Source organism: Arachis hypogaea, chromosome 12, assembly GCF_003086295.3.
Source record: "Arachis hypogaea cultivar Tifrunner chromosome 12, arahy.Tifrunner.gnm2.J5K5, whole genome shotgun sequence".
Taxonomy (NCBI): Eukaryota; Viridiplantae; Streptophyta; class Magnoliopsida; order Fabales; family Fabaceae; genus Arachis; species Arachis hypogaea.
This window is the reverse complement of record NC_092047.1, coordinates 70,578,614-70,597,058: the sequence shown is the minus strand read 5'-3', so window position 1 is coordinate 70,597,058 and position 18,445 is coordinate 70,578,614. Positions and strand designations below refer to the sequence as shown.

At 40.0% G+C, this 18,445-nt stretch overlaps 1 protein-coding gene across 1 annotated transcript; it reads left to right on the top strand.

Annotated features, from left to right (window-relative positions):
- Positions 1-1,413: 1,413 nt before the first annotated feature.
- On the top strand, positions 1,414-3,807 carry LOC140176752 (uncharacterized). Its single transcript, XM_072208299.1, has 4 exons — positions 1,414-1,471; positions 1,901-2,134; positions 2,264-2,516; positions 3,123-3,807. Exons 1-4 carry the CDS (start codon positions 1,414-1,416, stop codon positions 3,805-3,807), a joined length of 1,230 nt encoding a protein of 409 aa, XP_072064400.1.
- Positions 3,808-18,445: the final 14,638 nt, after the last annotated feature.

Sequence of the window (18,445 nt, the reverse complement as noted above, 5' to 3'; positions counted from 1 at the left end):
TTGTTTTTCTAGTCCTAGATGAGTAGATATAATTAGAACATATATACTCATTTGTTCATTGCTTTTATTGATATCATTGTGTTCTATTTTTCCTATTCATAATGAATTATCACCCTTTTGGCTTGGAGTCTAGTTGTTATCATGTTGTAGGGGGTAGCAATTTCAACGTTGGTTCAACTCAAGGTAGGGGCGGTCAATTCGAGGAAGGGTCACAAGCAATCAATTCTTGGCGACAAGGACTGTTGCGGGGCCCCTATGATCTTAACATCTATCAACCTCTCACACCTAGCGGAAACACGTCCTTATTACAATTTTGTCCATCCATATGCTCATGCTCCATACCCTCGACATGAGATACAACCATCATACCCTCAAGCTCCTTTACCCTTTCCACCACCAATTCCCTCTCCACCCACCTACCTACCGCCACCTTCGGGACAATGTAGCTTTCACCACCATCCCATCCCCATTAACTTCCCTTATGGAGAGCCTAGCTTTCAAGCCCTCATCCAAGAGCAAAGGAAATTTCAAAGGAAGCAAGAGAATTGCATGACAACTCTTGCCGAGGCTTTGTCACGTCTAGCACCCTCTCACTCCACCCCTAGTAGCCTTGCCCCTCCACCCTTTTCACACCCATCAACCCCGAAATCTAGCATTGATGCTATAACTCCGAAAGGAAGTGAGCCGCTTAATGAGATAAACCCTCAACCCGCTCTTCCGAAGGAGGAATCTATTAATAGGGGCACGAATTTAATTGAAGATGGGAGAGAGGAGAAACTTGAGGTAGGTAGTCACCATGAGCTTCAAGGTAGCCACCATGAGCTTCAAAAAGGTCTGAGTGATGAAGAGAGTTTACAAGCGGGAGACCTTGAGGATGAAGAAGATGAAAGTGCCCCACCAAGTCTCCACAACCAAGAGGATAAGTTACCCCACCAAGAAGCAAGAAAAGATTTGAAACCACTATCACCCCATGTTAAATATCTGTTTCTTGATTAGGAACATAAATTTTCGGTGATAGTGGCAACCGATCTCTCCGATCAAGAAGAGCAACAACTCCTTGAGGTTATCCGGAAGTATAAGAAGGCGATCGGATGGAGCCTGAGTGACATTGTGGGAATAAGTCCTCAAGTGTGCCTCCATAGGATTTTCTTGGAAGAAGGTGCCAAGCCGGTTCGACAGCCGCAAAGATGGCTAAATCCCACAATCCTTGACATAGTCAAGAAGGAAGTAACTCGCCTCTTGGAAGCGGACGTCATTTACCCCATTTCCGACAGTGAATGAGTAAGTCCGATCCAAGTAGTGCCGAAGAAGTCCGGAGTAACAATGGTGAAGACGAAGAGTGGAGAGCTTGTGGCCACCCGAGTCTAGAATACTTGGCGAGTGTGCATTGATTACCGCCGACTGAATCAAGCAATGCGAAAGGACCACTACCCGTTGCCGTTCATTGACCAAATGTTGGATCGCTTGGCAGGTAAATCCCATTACTATTTTTTAGATGGATACACAGGGTACTTTCAAATTCACATAGCTCCTGAGGATCAGGAGAAAACTACTTTTACTTGCCCCTTTGGAACGTTTGCGTATAAGAGAATGCCGTTTGGCTTATGCAACGCACCGGCAACGTTTCAAAGATGCATGACAAGTGTTTTCTCGGATCTTTTGGAGGATTGTATGGAAGTCTTCATGGACGATTTCAGTGTGTATGGTAGCTCCTTTGATGCTTGTTTAGGGAACTTAGTTAGGGTATCTAGAGCGATGCACCAATACTAACCTTGTTTTGAATTTTGAAAAGTGCCACTTCATGGTGAAGCAAGGTATAGTATTGGGTCATGTTGTTTATAAAGACGGAATCTCCGTCGACCCTCAGTGAGGGAGATCCGTTCCTTCCTTGGTCATGCAGGCTTTTATCGTCGGTTCATCAAGGACTTTAGCAAAGTCGCCTTACCTCTCTCCCGCCTACTGCAAAAGGACGTGGAATTTCATTTCGGAGAAGATTGCAAAAAGGCTTTTGACAAGTTGAAGGAAGCGCTAACCACAGCCCCTATTGTGCGAGGCCCAAATTGGAATCAACCTTTTGAGATCATGTGCGACGCCTCGAATCACACCGTAGGTGCCGCGCTAGCACAACGCGATGGTAACGCTCCCAACACTATAGCATATGCATCAAAAACTTTGGATTCGGCTCAGTCGAATTACACCACCACCGAAAAAGAGCTTTTAGTCATTGTTTTTGCTCTAGAAAAATTTTGACCTTATTTGCTAGGCTCTAAAGTGGTGGTGTATTCGGACCATTCCGCTTTGAAATATTTGCTAAAGAAGAAGGAGTCAAAGCCTAGGCTCATTAGGTGGATATTACTTTTGCAAGAATTTGACTTGGAGATCAAAGATAGAAGTGGATCCCAAAATCTAGTGGCGGACCATTTGAGTCGGCTCGAACATTTAACTCCGGATCCCACTCCTATCAATGATTCATTTTCCTTAGATACCTTCCAAGCAATATCCCATAGCACCCCTTGGTTTGCCCCGATAGCTAATTACTTGGTCGCTCACGTTTTTCCCTCACAATTTTCAAAGCATCAAAAAGATAAATTGAGAAGCGATGGTAAATACTATATTTGGGATGATCCACATCTGTGGAGGTGTGGGGCGGATCAAGTAATTAGAAAGTGTGTGCCAGAATCTGAGTTCCAGTCTATCCTTCAATTTTGCCGCTCATCTGAGAGTGAGGGTCATTTTGGCCCGCAACGAACAACGAGAAAGGTTTTAGACTGTGGATTCTGGTGGCCTACTTTATTTAGGGATGCCAACCAATTTTGCAAATCCTGTCATCATTGCCAGAAATCTGGAAATACCTCACAAAGGGATAAGATGCCCCAACAACCGATGATTTTTTGCGAAATTTTTGATGTTTGGGGCAAGGACTTCATGGGGCCATTTCCAAATTCCAATGGGTTTGTGTACATATTGTTAGCAGTGGATTACGTCTCTAAATGGGTGGAAGCAATTCTTACCCGTTGCGATGACGCTAACACCGTTGCTTCATTTTTGAAAAATAACATTATTTGTAGATTTGGGTCACCACGAGCAATCGTGAGTGACCAAGAAATCCATTTTTGTAACAGGAAAATTGAGGCGTTGATGAAAAAGTATGGGATCATTCAGAAAGTTTCTACAGCCTATCACCCCCAAACTAATGGGCAAGCGAAAGTATCCAACAGGGAGATCAAAAGAATCTTAGAGAAAGTGGTTAATCCACAGAGGAAGGATTGGAGTTCTAGATTGGGAGATGCATTATGGGCCTATAGGGCCGCCTACAAGACCCCAATCGGAATGAGCCCATTCTGTATTATTTTTGGGAAGCCTTGTCATCTTCCGGTTGAAATCCAACATAGAGCCTATTGGACGGTGAAGAATTGCAATCCGGACTTAAAGGGGGTGGGTATGGAACGTAAGCTTCAATTGGAGGAATTAGAATGCCTTAGGCTGGAAGCATATGAGAATGCTCAGCTCTACAAGGAAAAAGCTAAGGCTTTCCATGACCAGAATATTAGGAGGAAGAACTTCAAGACAGGTGATGAAGTGCTTGTGTACAATTCAAGGTTGCGATTGATGCCCGGAAAATTGAGATCTAGATGGGACGGGCCATTTAGAGTTGTAGATGTCAAGCCTTATGGGGTGGTGGAAGTGATTCACCCTATCAATGGAGTTAAGTTCAAGGTTAATGGTCATAGGGTGAAGCTTTATCACACTCAACCCAAGAATGCCAAGGAGTTGGAGATTTTCCTCTTTGGAGAAGGTTCCAAGTGACCAATGAAGCCATGCAAGTCCAACCTAGGGCTCTAAAATAAAGTGCTTGGTAGGAGACACCCCACCATGGTAACATTGTTCCAATTTTATCTCTTATTTATAGCCTTTTGAATTATTTGCTTTCTTGTGATATAATGATTAGCTTAGGTTTGGTTTGATGATTTTGAGTTGAATAAGTTAAATTACTTGTGGACTATGAAATTGTGCTTGTTTGCATGATTTGGAGTTCGTATGTTGATATGCAAAGGATAGGAACCTTAGTTTTAAAGAAAAAAGAATTTGCTGAAACAGGGCATCTGTGCGTACGCACCAAGCTGTGCGTGCGCACAAAACTGTATTTTTCACCATCTGTGCGGTCGCACGATCCTGTGCATCTGCACACACCTTAATATTCCCTCTGGTCGCAGGGCCAGCACAGCTTGTGCGTGTACGCTGCCCTGTTTTCTCTGATTTGTGCGTGCACACAACTGCGTGTGTACGCACACGTTCCCTTTCATGCTTCATCTGTGCGGCCGCACAGACGTGTGCGCCCACATACCAATTGCAGACCCCTCTGGTGGGAGCGAGGGAACAGCTTGTGCGCCTGATCAACCTCCCCCATTTTTAGCCTCTGTGCATGCGCACGCACACATGATTCTGTCCTCAAGTATAAAAAAAAAAAAGAGAGAGAGCCTGTCTGTGCGGTCGCACGTCCTTGTGCGTCCGCACGTCTTTATGCAACCTCTCTGGTTGCAGCGATCACACGCCGTGTGCGTTCGCACCCTTTCTAAGTTGCGCTCTCTGTGCGTTCGCACAGGTCCCTGTGCGCCCGCACACATTGCGTTCTGAGCATTAACAGGGCAACCTGCCCTGTTGAGAGGCAGCCCTTTCTTTTCTTCTTTTCTTCTTTTCTTCATAGCTGCTCTCTCTCTCTTCTCTGCACATCTCTGCCGGTCCCTGCCGCCGGCCATCGCCGCCGTCAGCCCATCGCTGGTGACTTCTCTTTTTCTCTTTCTGTTACTTCTCTTCTCTTCTCTTTTCTTTCTTTCTTTTTTTTCCTTCTCTTTTCTCTATTCACCACCGGTGAGTTCTCTCTTCCGGTGCTTCTTTTTCTGGCAAACCCAAATGCCGTGATTTTGCAGTGGCTATAAGAAGTGCCATTGTTCCTCCCTAGTTCTTGTTCTTTTCAACCTCTATATCTCAGGTTCTTGTTTTTCCTTTCTATTTAGGGTATTAATATTTTTGCAATTGCTTTCATTCCTTTTATGTTGCTTAGATTAAATTAATTGCTTTCTTTGTTGTTTCTTTGTATTGCAAAGTGTTGTTGCTTGATTGTTGGATTGGTTATGATAAAATTTGAGCTTAATTGTGATGAACTTGCACATTGCATACCACATGTTCGATAAAATACCTCAATGAACATTTTGTTTGATTCATATGACTTGGTCATCGTATGTGTTCAATTTATCTCTCGATAGGCATATTGTATGAATTGTGCAACTTCTATTGTGACTTTTGATGGTAATTAAGTGAATTGACCAATGCAATTCCTTGTTTGTCGATGTGCAATTTTGGTTGAAAATGCATTGTGTTGTATAAGACCCAATTGACATTGTTCATCTTGAAATTTTAATTCGGCAATCACTTTACGATTGTTCAACTTTTAATGATGTCTTGATCAAACATCTTTTGGCTTCTAATTAAGAACATTATATGTGTGATTACCACTTTTTGAGGATGAACAATTGACAATTCCCTTTAGGTGCTTGCTTGAAGTTGCTTGCATTTCTCTTTTTTATATTTGCAACTTGAGCACTAAGTCGTGAAGCTTTGAGCTGTGAATTGCCTTAAGGGTGTGATTGCTGTGATATCCGGCCGGGGTGCGTGTTCCAACCACGCGCATCATTGGAATATACACACCGTGTTTTTGTAAATCACACTATTTCTATAAGCTTCTTTTAACCTTGTTAGTGCTTCCTCAATGATTTTACTTTATTGTTACCCTATGATCTCGAAATTCTTTTATTTTTATTTTTAGGATGAGAAAGAAAGGTAAGGCACCGGTTACTTTGCCGCTTGAGCAAACCACCGCTCGCTCTCCTGATTTTTGGTGGAATCGCCAGGGTGATAGACCAAACACCTTGGTTAACCGAAGAGCTGACTCTCAATACGAGGCTATTAAAAAGCGTACAATCCATTGGGAGCGGCCGTTGAAGGTTCCAAGCTAATACAAGGCGACTATTCACCAAAGGATTGCCTCGCTTCATTGGGAGTTTCTCGAGCGAGAACCCATTGAAGTCAATGAGACTATGGTCCGGGAATTCTATGCGAACTGCCAAGATTGGGAACCAAAGTCAGTTTTCCTTTGGAGAAAGATGTTGGATACATCCAATCAAGCTCTAGAAGCTGTTCTGAACATCCCCCACATTCCACTTGAGAAGGATTAATATTTCAAGATAAAAGTGGATGTCTTCAAAGGAAGAGTATCTCTAACTCCCATTCTTGAGAGAATAGGCCGTCCTGGTGCATCTTGGGAGTATAGCAAAGGGAGAAATTCTGTTTTCACTAGTATTGCATACTCTGATTTGAATGCTGAAGCTCGTATATGGCATCAGATTATGGCGGACTACATCATCCCGAGCACCCACACTACCCATGTGAGATTTAGAACTGCTTTGCCACTGTGGGCTATTATGCAAAGGAAGCATATAGCCATCTTGCCTTTATTGCACAAATCGATTTGGAAATTGGTTGAGAAGAAGAATATCAGCATTCCATTTCCGTCGATGGTGATGCGCTTAGCAAACGTAGCGGGGGTGGAGAGGCGACCAATGGACATTATGTTCCGAGTTCCTAGAGGTAACAAGTTCATTCCGAGGGGAGATTTAGAAAGATCAACAAACATTACACCCTCCGAGAGGAAGACACCCACAGCACCACCCTCAAATCTACCAACTTCATCAACTGCTTTACCCTTTCTCCGATCTCTTCTGGATCTATTCTGAGACATCTTGCACGATATCCACCACATGGAGCATTTGGAGCACAAACGTTTTGAGTGGATAGCGACAAATCTAGAAGGAAGAGACCCCGGCCCAATTCCTATAGCTTTATCCGAGCTAGCTGGGGAGGAGCATGATGCAGTTGACCAACTCACTCCTGAGTCCACCAGCTGAAGGTGACCCCTCTTCATTCTCCCGGAGCGTAAGCATGCACGGAGGACCGTGCACAGATTAAGTGTGGGGGAGGATCGATGATTTCAAAGGGGTAAAAATTTCTCTTTTAAAGACACTTTGCAATGCTTCTTGTAGTACTTATTCTTCATTTTGAGTAGCTTTATTCCTATTGCATCTTGTTTGGTGCTGTAAATACTTCTTTATCGTTTATGGATACTTAGTAGTTAATATTTGCATGTTGCATGATAGAAGGAATAAGTTGGTGAAACACCAAAGAATTTCCATGAAACCTTTTCTAGGGGCATAGCATTGATTGAATTGAAGAAAAATTGTGTTTACCAACTTGTTTGGAGTATTTTGTTTGTAGAACATGGAAAAGAGTTAGAACAACATACCTTGTGAGATTTGAGCTTTAATAGATGGTTGCACCTTTCAGCCATAATGTTGTTCTTGTGTGAGATCATACTCCTTTTTTATTGTGATCATTGATTTGCATGATTCTTTATGTCCTGTATTTGTGTTTGGATGCATTTAGCATTATTGAGGCCATCTTTGATGATAAACTCACCAATCTACATGGCCAACCCTTGCATTCACCTTTGTGAACCCCCTTTGAGCATATGAATCCCCTTTTATTCTAATGAAAGCACATTACTCCCCTTAAGTGGAAAACCATTGATGTTCCTGAATTACTCTTTGATTAGCTTAGCTGGATTAGCGTGTAAATTCTAAGTGTGGGGAAATTTCGAGAAGCATTGGTGATAGAGGCATGAACTCTTTGTGAAAATTTTTGGGCAATTAGGTAATGCTCATGCATTTCATTAATTAAAACATATGCATTCATAGTTCAATTAAAAAAAAAAACTTGTGCATAACAAAGTATGAAATAAAAGAGTAAATAAAGGATGCATATGCCATGTTTGAAAAGAAAATGCATGGGTAAAGTGAGATAGAAAAAGAAAATGGGTAGAAAGGTTGTATTGTTTATCCTACCTAAACCCTAACCCCGTTACATCCCTTTAAAGACCTCATGATATTTGTTATTCATGCATTAAATACTAGTTGATTGTTAGATGAGTTGCAAATCTTTGAAAGCATGATAAAAGGAGAATTGAGTGGTTAAACCCTAAACACTGAGTGAATTGAGTGGATACACATCCGGTGAGGGGTTCGATCGCTCAATTCTATGTTCTTACGCCTCATATTGTATCTTCTTGCAAGTTGTTTAATTGGATAGTTTTGATAACTTCAATTCAATTCTTTGGACATTGATCTTAGTGCAAGAACTCTTTGCATTGGCTCTAAAATTTTCTTGTGATAGATTGGAATTTCATAGTTTGTTTCTACCAACTCTCATCATAGTACATATTGGCGATTAGCGTTAGGATAGTTGCATGCATTTAAGTAGTATATAGCATAAGTCATTTTCCCTTTCATCTATCTCTTTTGCGTGTGTTTAGCATGAGAACATGCTAGTGTTTAAGTGTGGGAGAATTAATGAATTCATATTTGATGATGATTTTTTGTTAGAATTGAATGGATTTTCATCACATAAACTTGCACTTATTCCCTGGAATAGCATGCTTTTGAACTTTCATCCCGAATTGCCCTTGATTATGAAAATATGCTCTTTCGTGCCTGATTTAAGCTATTTTATTCCATTTTCCTTCCATTCGATGTCTTGATGTTGTTTGTGAGTTATTTCAGGTGTATAAGATAGGAATGGTTAGAGAAAATGGAAGAAGGGCATGCAAAGTGGAGGAAACAAAAAGAATCAAAGGAGGTGAGTTCAGAGCCGTGTGCGTGTGCACAGCTACTTGTGCGTACGCACAGCTGCCCAATCAGAACGCGTGGATTGCTTCGAGCACGTCGCGCGTCCATTCAAGCATCGCCTAGTGTGCATGCGCACAGCTGCTTGTGCGTACGCACATGATGGGATTTTTCGCAAAGTGTGTGAACGCACACGTCTGTGCGTCCGCACAGGTGTCCGCGCATGACTTCATTAAAATGGCACGTGACTCGTGTTTTGGGGGCTTTGGAGGCCCATTTCTGAAGTCTTCTAACTCATATTTGAAGGAAAAATGAGGAGGATAACATAGCATATCATTAGTATAGTTTAAGAGTAGTGGTAGGAAGCTTTTAGTTTAGTTTTTTCTCTAAGTTTTTCATCATCTCTGTTAGGGTTTATATTAGGGTTTTACATTCAAGTGCCATTTCTATTTTTGATCTTGGATTTTGCTAGCTTTCATTGTAAGTATTCTCTTATTATTACTCTTTATAGTTACATTGTCATTACTCTTTCTTCTAATTCAAGTTATAGTTCAATTTTACTTCTCTCTTGTAATTTCAATTTCTTGTTGATGAATTTGATGTTTGATGTTTGTTTCATGCTTTCTTGTGTTATTCTTGTTGATTGAGATTAATTGTTGCTTTTAGTTTCAAGCCTTTTCTCATTTCTTCCATGTTTAAGGTTTATGCCCACCAAGTGTTTGACAAAATGTCAAACATGGTTTTAGGCTAAATTTTTAGCTCTTGGCTTGGGTAAAGTGAGAAATTGGGTTCCTAGAGTTGAAATGTCCAACATTTAGTTTCAATTCTTGGATTGTTAATTGTTCTTATTCCCACTAACGCTAATTTGTTGCTAAGGCAATTAGCAAGCAATTTAGGATTTGTGGGTTGAGAACACTTATGCTCATTTAACTTATTTTCCGATGTGAGGGTTGATCAAATGAGACGAATCCATCATAATTGTCATAGTGGTGGTTCCAACAAGGAAAGGACCCTAAGCTCACTCCAAGCCAAAACTCTTTTTATGCTTTGAATCTTTCATACACTTCTATGTTAATCTCTTTTATACTTTACTTGTTTATATTACATAGTCGGTTCTTTAATTTCTTCATTAGTTCAATCATTACAATTTTTCATGTTCTTTCATTGCTTTATATGTTCATTTATTCATTGACAACCCCTTGATCACTACAATCGGAATTGCACACTCATTGCTCTAAAGTGATCCTTGGGAGACGACTCGGGAGTCAAATACTCTTGGTTTTGAATTGGTTTTGCTTGTGACTATCTTTTGGATTAACAATTTGATTGATGGCCAATTTGTTGGGTTAGGACTATACTTACAACGCCAATTCCATTTTGATAATCAAGTTCCTAACCCGTGCATTTGGGCGTTGTCAATATGTATATGAGGGCTTAAGGTATTAACAACCAAGTCAAATCCACAATTGAATTGAGTTATTAAAAAGAATGTACAAACTTGCAAGAAAAGATATGATCATGGGTGGAAACATGTAATTGAGCAATCGAAGCCTCACTGGATGTGTATCCGCTCTAGTCACTCAAGTGTATAGGGTTGATTCACTCAATTCTCTCCTAATCATGCTTTCTATGATTTGTTTTTCATCTAACAATCAACAATTATTTCATGCATGCATAATAATATCATGAGGATTTATCCAAAGGTTGTAATGGGCTAGGGTCAAGGTATGATTGTATTTGGTCAAGTGGGCTAGAATTTGAATCTTTGATTAACTTAAACTTCCCACCTAACCTATGACAACCTATATAATTTCAAAGCTAACCTAACTACCCATTCTTCACTTTTTCAAACACTCATGCATTCTCTTTTTTATCACAACTCATATGCACTGATTTTTATTGAACTTCACTTTGGGGCATTTTGTCCCCTTTTTATTGCTTTTCTTTTTCTTTCTTTCTTTTCTTTTTCTATATATATATATATATATATTTTTTCTTTTTATTTTTTTCTTTGTGATATTTTTTTCAAACTAAAATATATACAAGAGTATCAATGCATATAGTTTAACATTCAATGCATGAGTATGTACCCAATTCCTAATATTTTCAATAGAAACTCAAAAATACTCTTTTATCCCAATCAATGTTTCCAAATTTTTCAAACTTAAATGATAAACACTCTCAATATCCTAAACTAATCAAAGATCCAAATTAGGGACATTTATTGTTTTTCGCTTTAAGGCTAGTAATGTGCTAAAATTAAGAACAAATGGGTTTAGCATAGGCTCAAAGTTGGCTAACAATGGAAGATAAAAGGTAGGCTATTTGGGTAAGTGAGCTAATTGAAACAATGACCTCAATCATATAAGTGCAGTCATACACAAAATAATGGACATAAAGAATCAAGCAAATCAAAGATTACAATCATAGAAAGAGAATAATACACACAAGAATGGAAACAGTGGTTATATGATGTAACTACACAATTAGGCTCAAAATCTCACATGCTTATGTGTTCTTAGCTCAAAACATGTTCCACAATATATATATTTCAAGCAAGTTCTAAAAATTTTTTTTTCAATCAATTGGGATGTCCTATAGATAAATTTCTAGAAAAAATTCATTATTTTGACTAAGCTTATTATGTATATGCCCTAAATGAAATGTTGTGATTGAGAAAGGTTAAAATTACTTAGTTTAATTCCTATTTTCAACCAAATCAATTCTCATATGCAACGGAATAAACTAAGCTTAATTATGCGCATATATATATATATATATATATCTATATATATATATATATATATATATATATATATATATATATACTATCAAACTAAAAGTGCAAGTTAATATAAAAATCTAAGATATATATAAACTAAAGTGCAAAATGCGATAAACTCAAAAGTATCCAAAATAACTAATATATACAAGAATCCAAAAGTGCAATAAAGTAAAAATGTACAAGTACTGAAAATAAAACAAAATAAAGCAAAATAAAATAAAAGTTTGAAATGGTCACCAAAACGAAATTCGCCGAAGACGACGACCTCCCCACACTTAGACGAAAGCATCGTCCTCGATGCTACAACTCAGGCTGGGTGAGAGGGTCAACATCTGCAGTTGGCTGAGGCTGTGCCTCCACAGAAGTCTGTTGCTCATCAGGAGCCTGAGTCTCTGTGGGGCCTGAGTCTGTGTAGGGGCCTTTGCCTACTGAGCCTCCTCTTCCTGAGCCTCCTCCTCCACCTCAGACTGGTCAGAAGGAGTATCGAGTTCGGAGGGAATGTCGACGCCTAATGCTGCTACCATCCGTCTCAGGTGCTCATAACGTCTCTTGTTGCGACGTTCTATCTGATCCATGCGCTAAAAGAAGCGCTGCACGAGACGGTAGGTCGGCTGGGATGATGATGGTGGTGCTGGCCTAGTGGATGCATGTGGTGCTGTCGAGGGTCCTACTGCTGCTGAAGAAGAAGCTTACTCAGATGCTACTACTATGGTAGCTCGGTCTCTATGCTGTGCTGCTGGCCGGTCACCAACCCAAGTCCCCCACGTAATAACTTTCTCCTTGCCATGGACTACTGGCGGTGACTCATCATCTGGTAGCCAAGGGACCCCAGCCCGGTGAGTGAGCTGCGTGACCAAACACGGAAAAGGAAGGTTACCCCTGATGTGGGCCCGCCACATGTATCATCTGATAAGTCAGGGATGGTATAGCTCATTCCCCTCAAGGACGCACTAGATCAGAACAAGCATATCAACCGGAATCTCGGTGAAGTGAGTCCTAGGCATGACATAATGGGACAGGATCTACTACCATACCTTAGCCTCCTTCGTTAAATAATCAAACCTCATGCCCTTAGGCTTCACTTTAGAGGAATCCATCTCCCAGGGGGCATCCGGTTGGGCAACCACACTACGTAGTGCATCATAATCAATAGTCATGTTGTGCAACTCTTCCTCAGCCCTATGGAAAACATCCTTATCACTGATTTTAGGCTAACAGTGGAGGATCTCCTTAATATCCAACTCTGTGACCATGACCTGCCTGTCTCTGAGGTGAACTGAGTCAAAGGTCGATCTGAAGAAATTGCAATAGAACTCTCGGACACAGGACTCATTCACTCTCACTAGCTCTCTGTCTAGGAAGCCCCAGCCTCTCTCCTCAATCCGGCGCTCAGTATACTAGCTCAGATCGGAGGGGATAACTAGCTTCTTCTCCAGGATGAGCTTTGGCTCTTGAAAGCGCGAAAATCAGAGCTCACAATATAGATTGGTAAACTTCTCTGAGTTGGTAGGAGGCGTAGGTTGATCCGCCTTCTCCTTCTCAGAGAGACGCTTCTCAGATAGACTGGAGGTCACTCTCGCTAGCTCTCTGTCTAAGAAGGCCCAGCCCCTCTTTCTTTTTCTAGAGGTAGCCTTGGCTTTTCCTTTATCTCTGTCGGACATCCTGAAAAACAGAAATCACAGGATACAGAATATTAAGCAAAGCAGAGGAATGGGAACTAAGTATATAAACAACAGACAAAAAGCATGAAACAGAAGGATATTAAGGTACATTCATGAAGTGAGCCAAAGAAATAAATTCTTGGAATGCAAGAAAAATAGAATTCAGACATCAATCAGAAACACAATCCAATAATTCATGCAATGATAGTAAAGATGCTTGTTTGTTAAGAAACAATAATTATCATGCCCAAAGGAATATAAAAGGGTTTGTTTGAAAAACTAAAAGAAAAGTTAGAAAGTTAATTAAGTCAAAAGTTAGAAAAGTAGGTTAAAAATCAGTGGCATGATAATTACTGAACTTAACCAAAACAGGATCAGCAAATTTTCAAAACAAGCATGCTCACATTCATGAAGATGATGCAAGTTATTGATGATGGAATATGTTATGCACTATAAATGCAAAAAGAGGTGAGATCATCATCAATGAAGTTGGTCACTAAATTTGTAAAGATTGATGTAAAAGAAATGAAATATGCACTTGGTGTAACCAAAAGAGGGTTTAAAATAGTTTTTATTTTAAAAGGTTCACACCAGTGGAAAGCACCAATTATTACAAACATAAGAACCTTAATTAAAGGAGACAAGTTTAAGTCAAATGGCAAAATTACAGAAATAGCTTCATTGGTTAAAGAAGGTGGAAATTGAACTTGAACCAAGAAGCTGAAAAGGTTTTGACTTAAACTTGAAGGATTGAAAGCACAAAGAAGGATCGCATTAACTTGGTTAACCAAGGCCCTATTTGACACAGAAATCCGTAAAATAGTTTCTTGATTCTGTCAATCACAAAAGCATATGAAAGGGAACAAAAAAAAATGCGGAAGTGCTGACCGAATGAAGCATGAATTAAATTTTGGCCATAATAAAACGTACCAAGGTAGAATAGCACCAAATTCAACTCACAATTTGCAACTTAATAGCATAAAATTTTTTTAAAAATTTTGGCAGCATCTCAACAATAAATTGGACGTTCCCGGGTACAAACAAGCAGCAAAACTTAGCCGATATGAATTCAAAACAATTCAGACAAAATCAACAACCATAATTTCATATGAACTAAGGTGCATATTCAAACATGAGCAGCAATTTCAATCCATATGAGCTTAGGATAGATTTAAACAATAGGTAAACATAATAAACTCATATGAATTGGCATTATTAGTAGAACAGCATCAAACAGCAAGTAGCACCTAAAATTAGCAACAACAGCAACATGTAAAATATCACAGAATATCAAGTTCATCATCACTCAACAAAGCAAATGAAAATTAGCCATTTCAGATAGCATCAATAGCAAAAATCATAGCTAAATCCACTAACCAAAATCCTAAAACTACCTAACCACATGCAATCTGAGCTAACCTAATCAAACAAAAACTTAATCAACTAATACTAACATGGAAAATTAATTAAAAGAAAAACAAAAACAGAACAGAAATTGAAACAGAGGGAACGGGAACCTGGGAAGATGAACAGGAGGAAAAAGAATCAAAATGGAGATGGGAGTAGAGACTGGGAGGATGGAGGCGCTACTGGTTTAGTAGCAGTACTGCTACGGTTCAGTGGCAGCAGTATAAAGCCGAACAGAGGGTGGCTCAGGGAGCAGTACTTAGAGGATCAGGGAGTGTAGTGAACTTGAATAGAGAAGATAAGAGAGAAGGCAGTAGCGGTGATCAGAAAGGGTGTTGGCGGCGAAGGTTTGGCCACGGCGGTGGTGATGGTGGCAGAACAGAGGGGCGGTGAAAGGGGGAAGATAGGGAAGAAGAAAGAAAGAAAAGGGAAGAGAGTGGGTTGTCGGCGGCGGTTTGGTCATCAGAATGATGGCCGATAGTGATAGGCAGAAGCTTGATGGTGGTGGTTATGGGATTTTTGGTTCTTGGAGGGAGAAGAGAGACGTTAGGGATGAAGAGAAGAGGAGAGGTTGCGAAAATGAGAAGGGGTTCGTGATGCCAAGGCATCTTAGGCTAGTTTCACTAGTATTTTTCTGTTAGTTTTAGTGGTTTTATGCATTTTCTTGAGCTTAAAGTAACCAAGAATGGTTAAAAGAATAACAAAGCAATGAACCATCCAAACAATATGATTTTGATGCAAATTCCATGAGTTTTAGTTATATTACTTGAATGCTATGAATGGAAGATTTCTCATGAAATTTTGCAAGACTTTGATGCAATTGTTTGGATGATTTCAGGGAAGAAGAGGCTAGGCAAGGAAGCAACAAAGTCAATAAAGGAAGCTTGAATATCACATGTGGAGTTTAAGTTCCAGTTTAAGCCTAAACTAGAGTTTAAACGCCAGAATCATGAAGGCTAAGAAATGCTGAAACTGAAGTTTAACCTCCAGTTTAACCTTAAACTGGAGGTTAAACGCCAGAATGAAAGTCTCACCAAAGAAGCATTCCACGTTTAACCTCCAGTTTGACCTTAAACTGGAGGTTAAACGCCAGAATGAGAATGCCAATCAGGAAGCATTTCCACGTTTAACCTCCAGTTTAACCTTAAACTGGAGGTTAAACGCCAGAAATGGGAAGTGCACCAGGGAGCCATTTCCACGTTTAAGCTCCAGTTTGACCTTAAACTGGAGCTTAAACGTGTTCGACCAAGTTCTTCCTCCAGGGTTGCTTTCTCCATTTCCACGTTTAAGCTCCAGTTTAACCTTAAACTGGAGCTTAAACGTGTTCGACACTTCCAGGGCCACCTTTCTCAGCTTCCACGTTTAAGCTCCAGTTTAACCTTAAACTGGAGCTTAAACGTGTTCGACCTCCAGGATGCCTTCTTCCATTTCCACGTTTAAGCTCCAGTTTAACCTTAAACTGGAGCTTAAACGTGTTCGACCTCCAGGGCTGCCTTTTCTATCTCCACGTTTAAGCTTCAGTTTAACCTTAAACTGAAGCTTAAACGTGTTCGACCAAGTTACCCTCCAGGGCTGCCTTCTTCCATTTCCACGTTTAAGCTTCAGTTTAACCTTAAACTGAAGCTTAAACGTGCTTCCACAAAAGGCATCACTGGAAGTGTCTGGCGTTTAAGCTGCAGTTTAAGCTTAAACTGCACCTTAAACGCCATTCTTGGAAAAGGTTTCTGGGCCAAAAATATTGCGGTTTAAGTTAGTATTTGAGCACAAACATTAACTTAAACTTACTCTGGTATGAAACCCATTTGAATATCATGGTTTATGGGATTGGGCCTGAAGGATTGATGAGTCTGAAATTTCAATTTATTGAGTCATGTGTCATTATTTGATTATCACTAAGTTGGCTCAATGAATGTTACAGAATTTGGATCAACAGCCTCATCAAGATTATGGATCATAAACCCAAGGCAAAAGGAAAGCATGGAGAGGCCTCAAAGCCCAAGAAACACAACAGAAGCTCAATATAGAAAGTGTATAAATAGGATAGAATTTAAGTTAGGAGGGGACTTTGACTTTGGCATTTTAGCTAGTTTTCATATCTTTGTAATTGAATTCAGAGCTATGACTCACTAAACCCCTTTCATTGGGTTAGGGAGCTCTATTGTAATTCAATGAATCAATAATAGTTTATCTTCTTCTTCAATCTTTTCTCTTGAATTTTGTTAGAAAGCTTCTCGATCTAATTCCATTGGGTAGTTGTCTTGGGAAAGAAACTACCCATAATTGGAATCCTTCGGAACCTTGGGAAAGGAATGGAGGATTCATGCTAGAGAAGCTTTCTCACAGTGAATTGGATTGGGGTTTGGATGGATATTGTGACATGTAATCCTACCAAATTGTGGTTCATGAAACTGTGTGGTATAATCAGTGATCGAGCATCATCTCTTCTTATGAACATTTAAACCAAGGGATTGGGAATTTGTTTGTTTTTAGAGAGAATTGGTGAGCCAAGGGATTGGGATCCAATCATATAAGATTTCCAAGCAAAATTCAATGAACGCATTGGTTGAGGAAGAGATAAACATGTTTTGATTCGGAGATCTCAATATCTCCTAACACCCAATGAATTCCCCATTTCTGATTTCCACTTTCTCTTTACATTCTGCAACTCAATTCATGCAATCACCCCCATTCCCTTTTAATTTCAGCAATTTACATTCTGCTCTTTAATTCATGCAATTTAAGATTCCGCCATTTCAATTTCTTGTCATTTACTTTTCCCGCCAATTTTACATTCCGCAATTCTCATCTAAATCTTGATTCCGCTCAACTAGAACACACTTCTAATCCGAATTGCTCACTCAACCAATCCTTGTGGGATTCGACCTCACTCTATTGTGAGTTTTTACTTGACGATAACCGGTGCACTTGCCGGAAGGAATTTTGCCGATCGTGCAATTTCCTAAATCGTAGCATAACAAGTTTATGCGCATCAAGTTTATGGCGCCGTTGCCGGGGATTGGTTTTCGATTGACAATTCTCAAATTGGAAGTTAACTAGATTGAGCATTTTTTTTGTTTTGATTAATTCAGTACACGTTACTTGTTGAATTTTAATTTCTGCACTCTGTTACATGCTTTCTTTCTTTATGCCTTTAAATTCAAGCAACTAACTCACTGACTCACTAACTGTTTGAATTAATTCCTCAACTGCTCTAACCATACTCTTCCATTAACCAAGAGTATTTCACTTGTTTGTTGCCTGTGCTGTGTTCTTGTATGACAGGTAGGAGAGGAGAGACATCAACTCCTCCATATACCGAACCAGAGAGGACCCTTCATAGACTGAGAAGGGAAGCAAGAGGGAAGAGAGTACTGGGAGAAGAGGAATCTGAAGGAGAATCTGAGGACAATTTTGAGGAAGCTTTAGATCTCAACATGGATAGAGAAGTTCACAACCATGAGAGAGCTGATGGAAACAATGCCATTCCTGAGAGGAGGGTTCTTAGTTCATACATAAACCCAACCTCTGGGAATTGTGGTAGCAGCATTCAGAAACCACCCATTCAGGCCAACAATTTTGAACTCAAACCACAGCTAATATCACTTGTGGAGAATCATTGTTCATTTGGTGGGAGTGCTAATGAAGATCCCAACCAACATCTCACAAAATTCCTGAGAATTTGTGACACTGTGAAGTCCAATGGAGTCCAGGAAGATGCCTATAAACTGCTTTTGTTCCCATTTTCACTTAGGGACAAGGCAGCTAAGTGGCTGGAATCATTCCCAAGAGGGAGTCTAACAACATGGGATGAGGTGGAAAGCAAGTTTCTGGCACGTTTCTACCCCCCACAAAAGGTCAAT

Coding starts and splice junctions, on each gene's coding strand:
- LOC140176752 (XM_072208299.1), top strand. CDS start 1,414: ATGCGAAAGGACCACTACCCGTTGCCGTTCATTGACCAAATGTTGGAT. Junction 2,135..2,263: donor CGCGCTAGCACAACGCGATG/GTAACGCTCCCA, acceptor CTTATTTGCTAG/GCTCTAAAGTGGTGGTGTAT. Junction 2,517..3,122: donor ATATCCCATAGCACCCCTTG/GTTTGCCCCGAT, acceptor TTTTTGTAACAG/GAAAATTGAGGCGTTGATGA.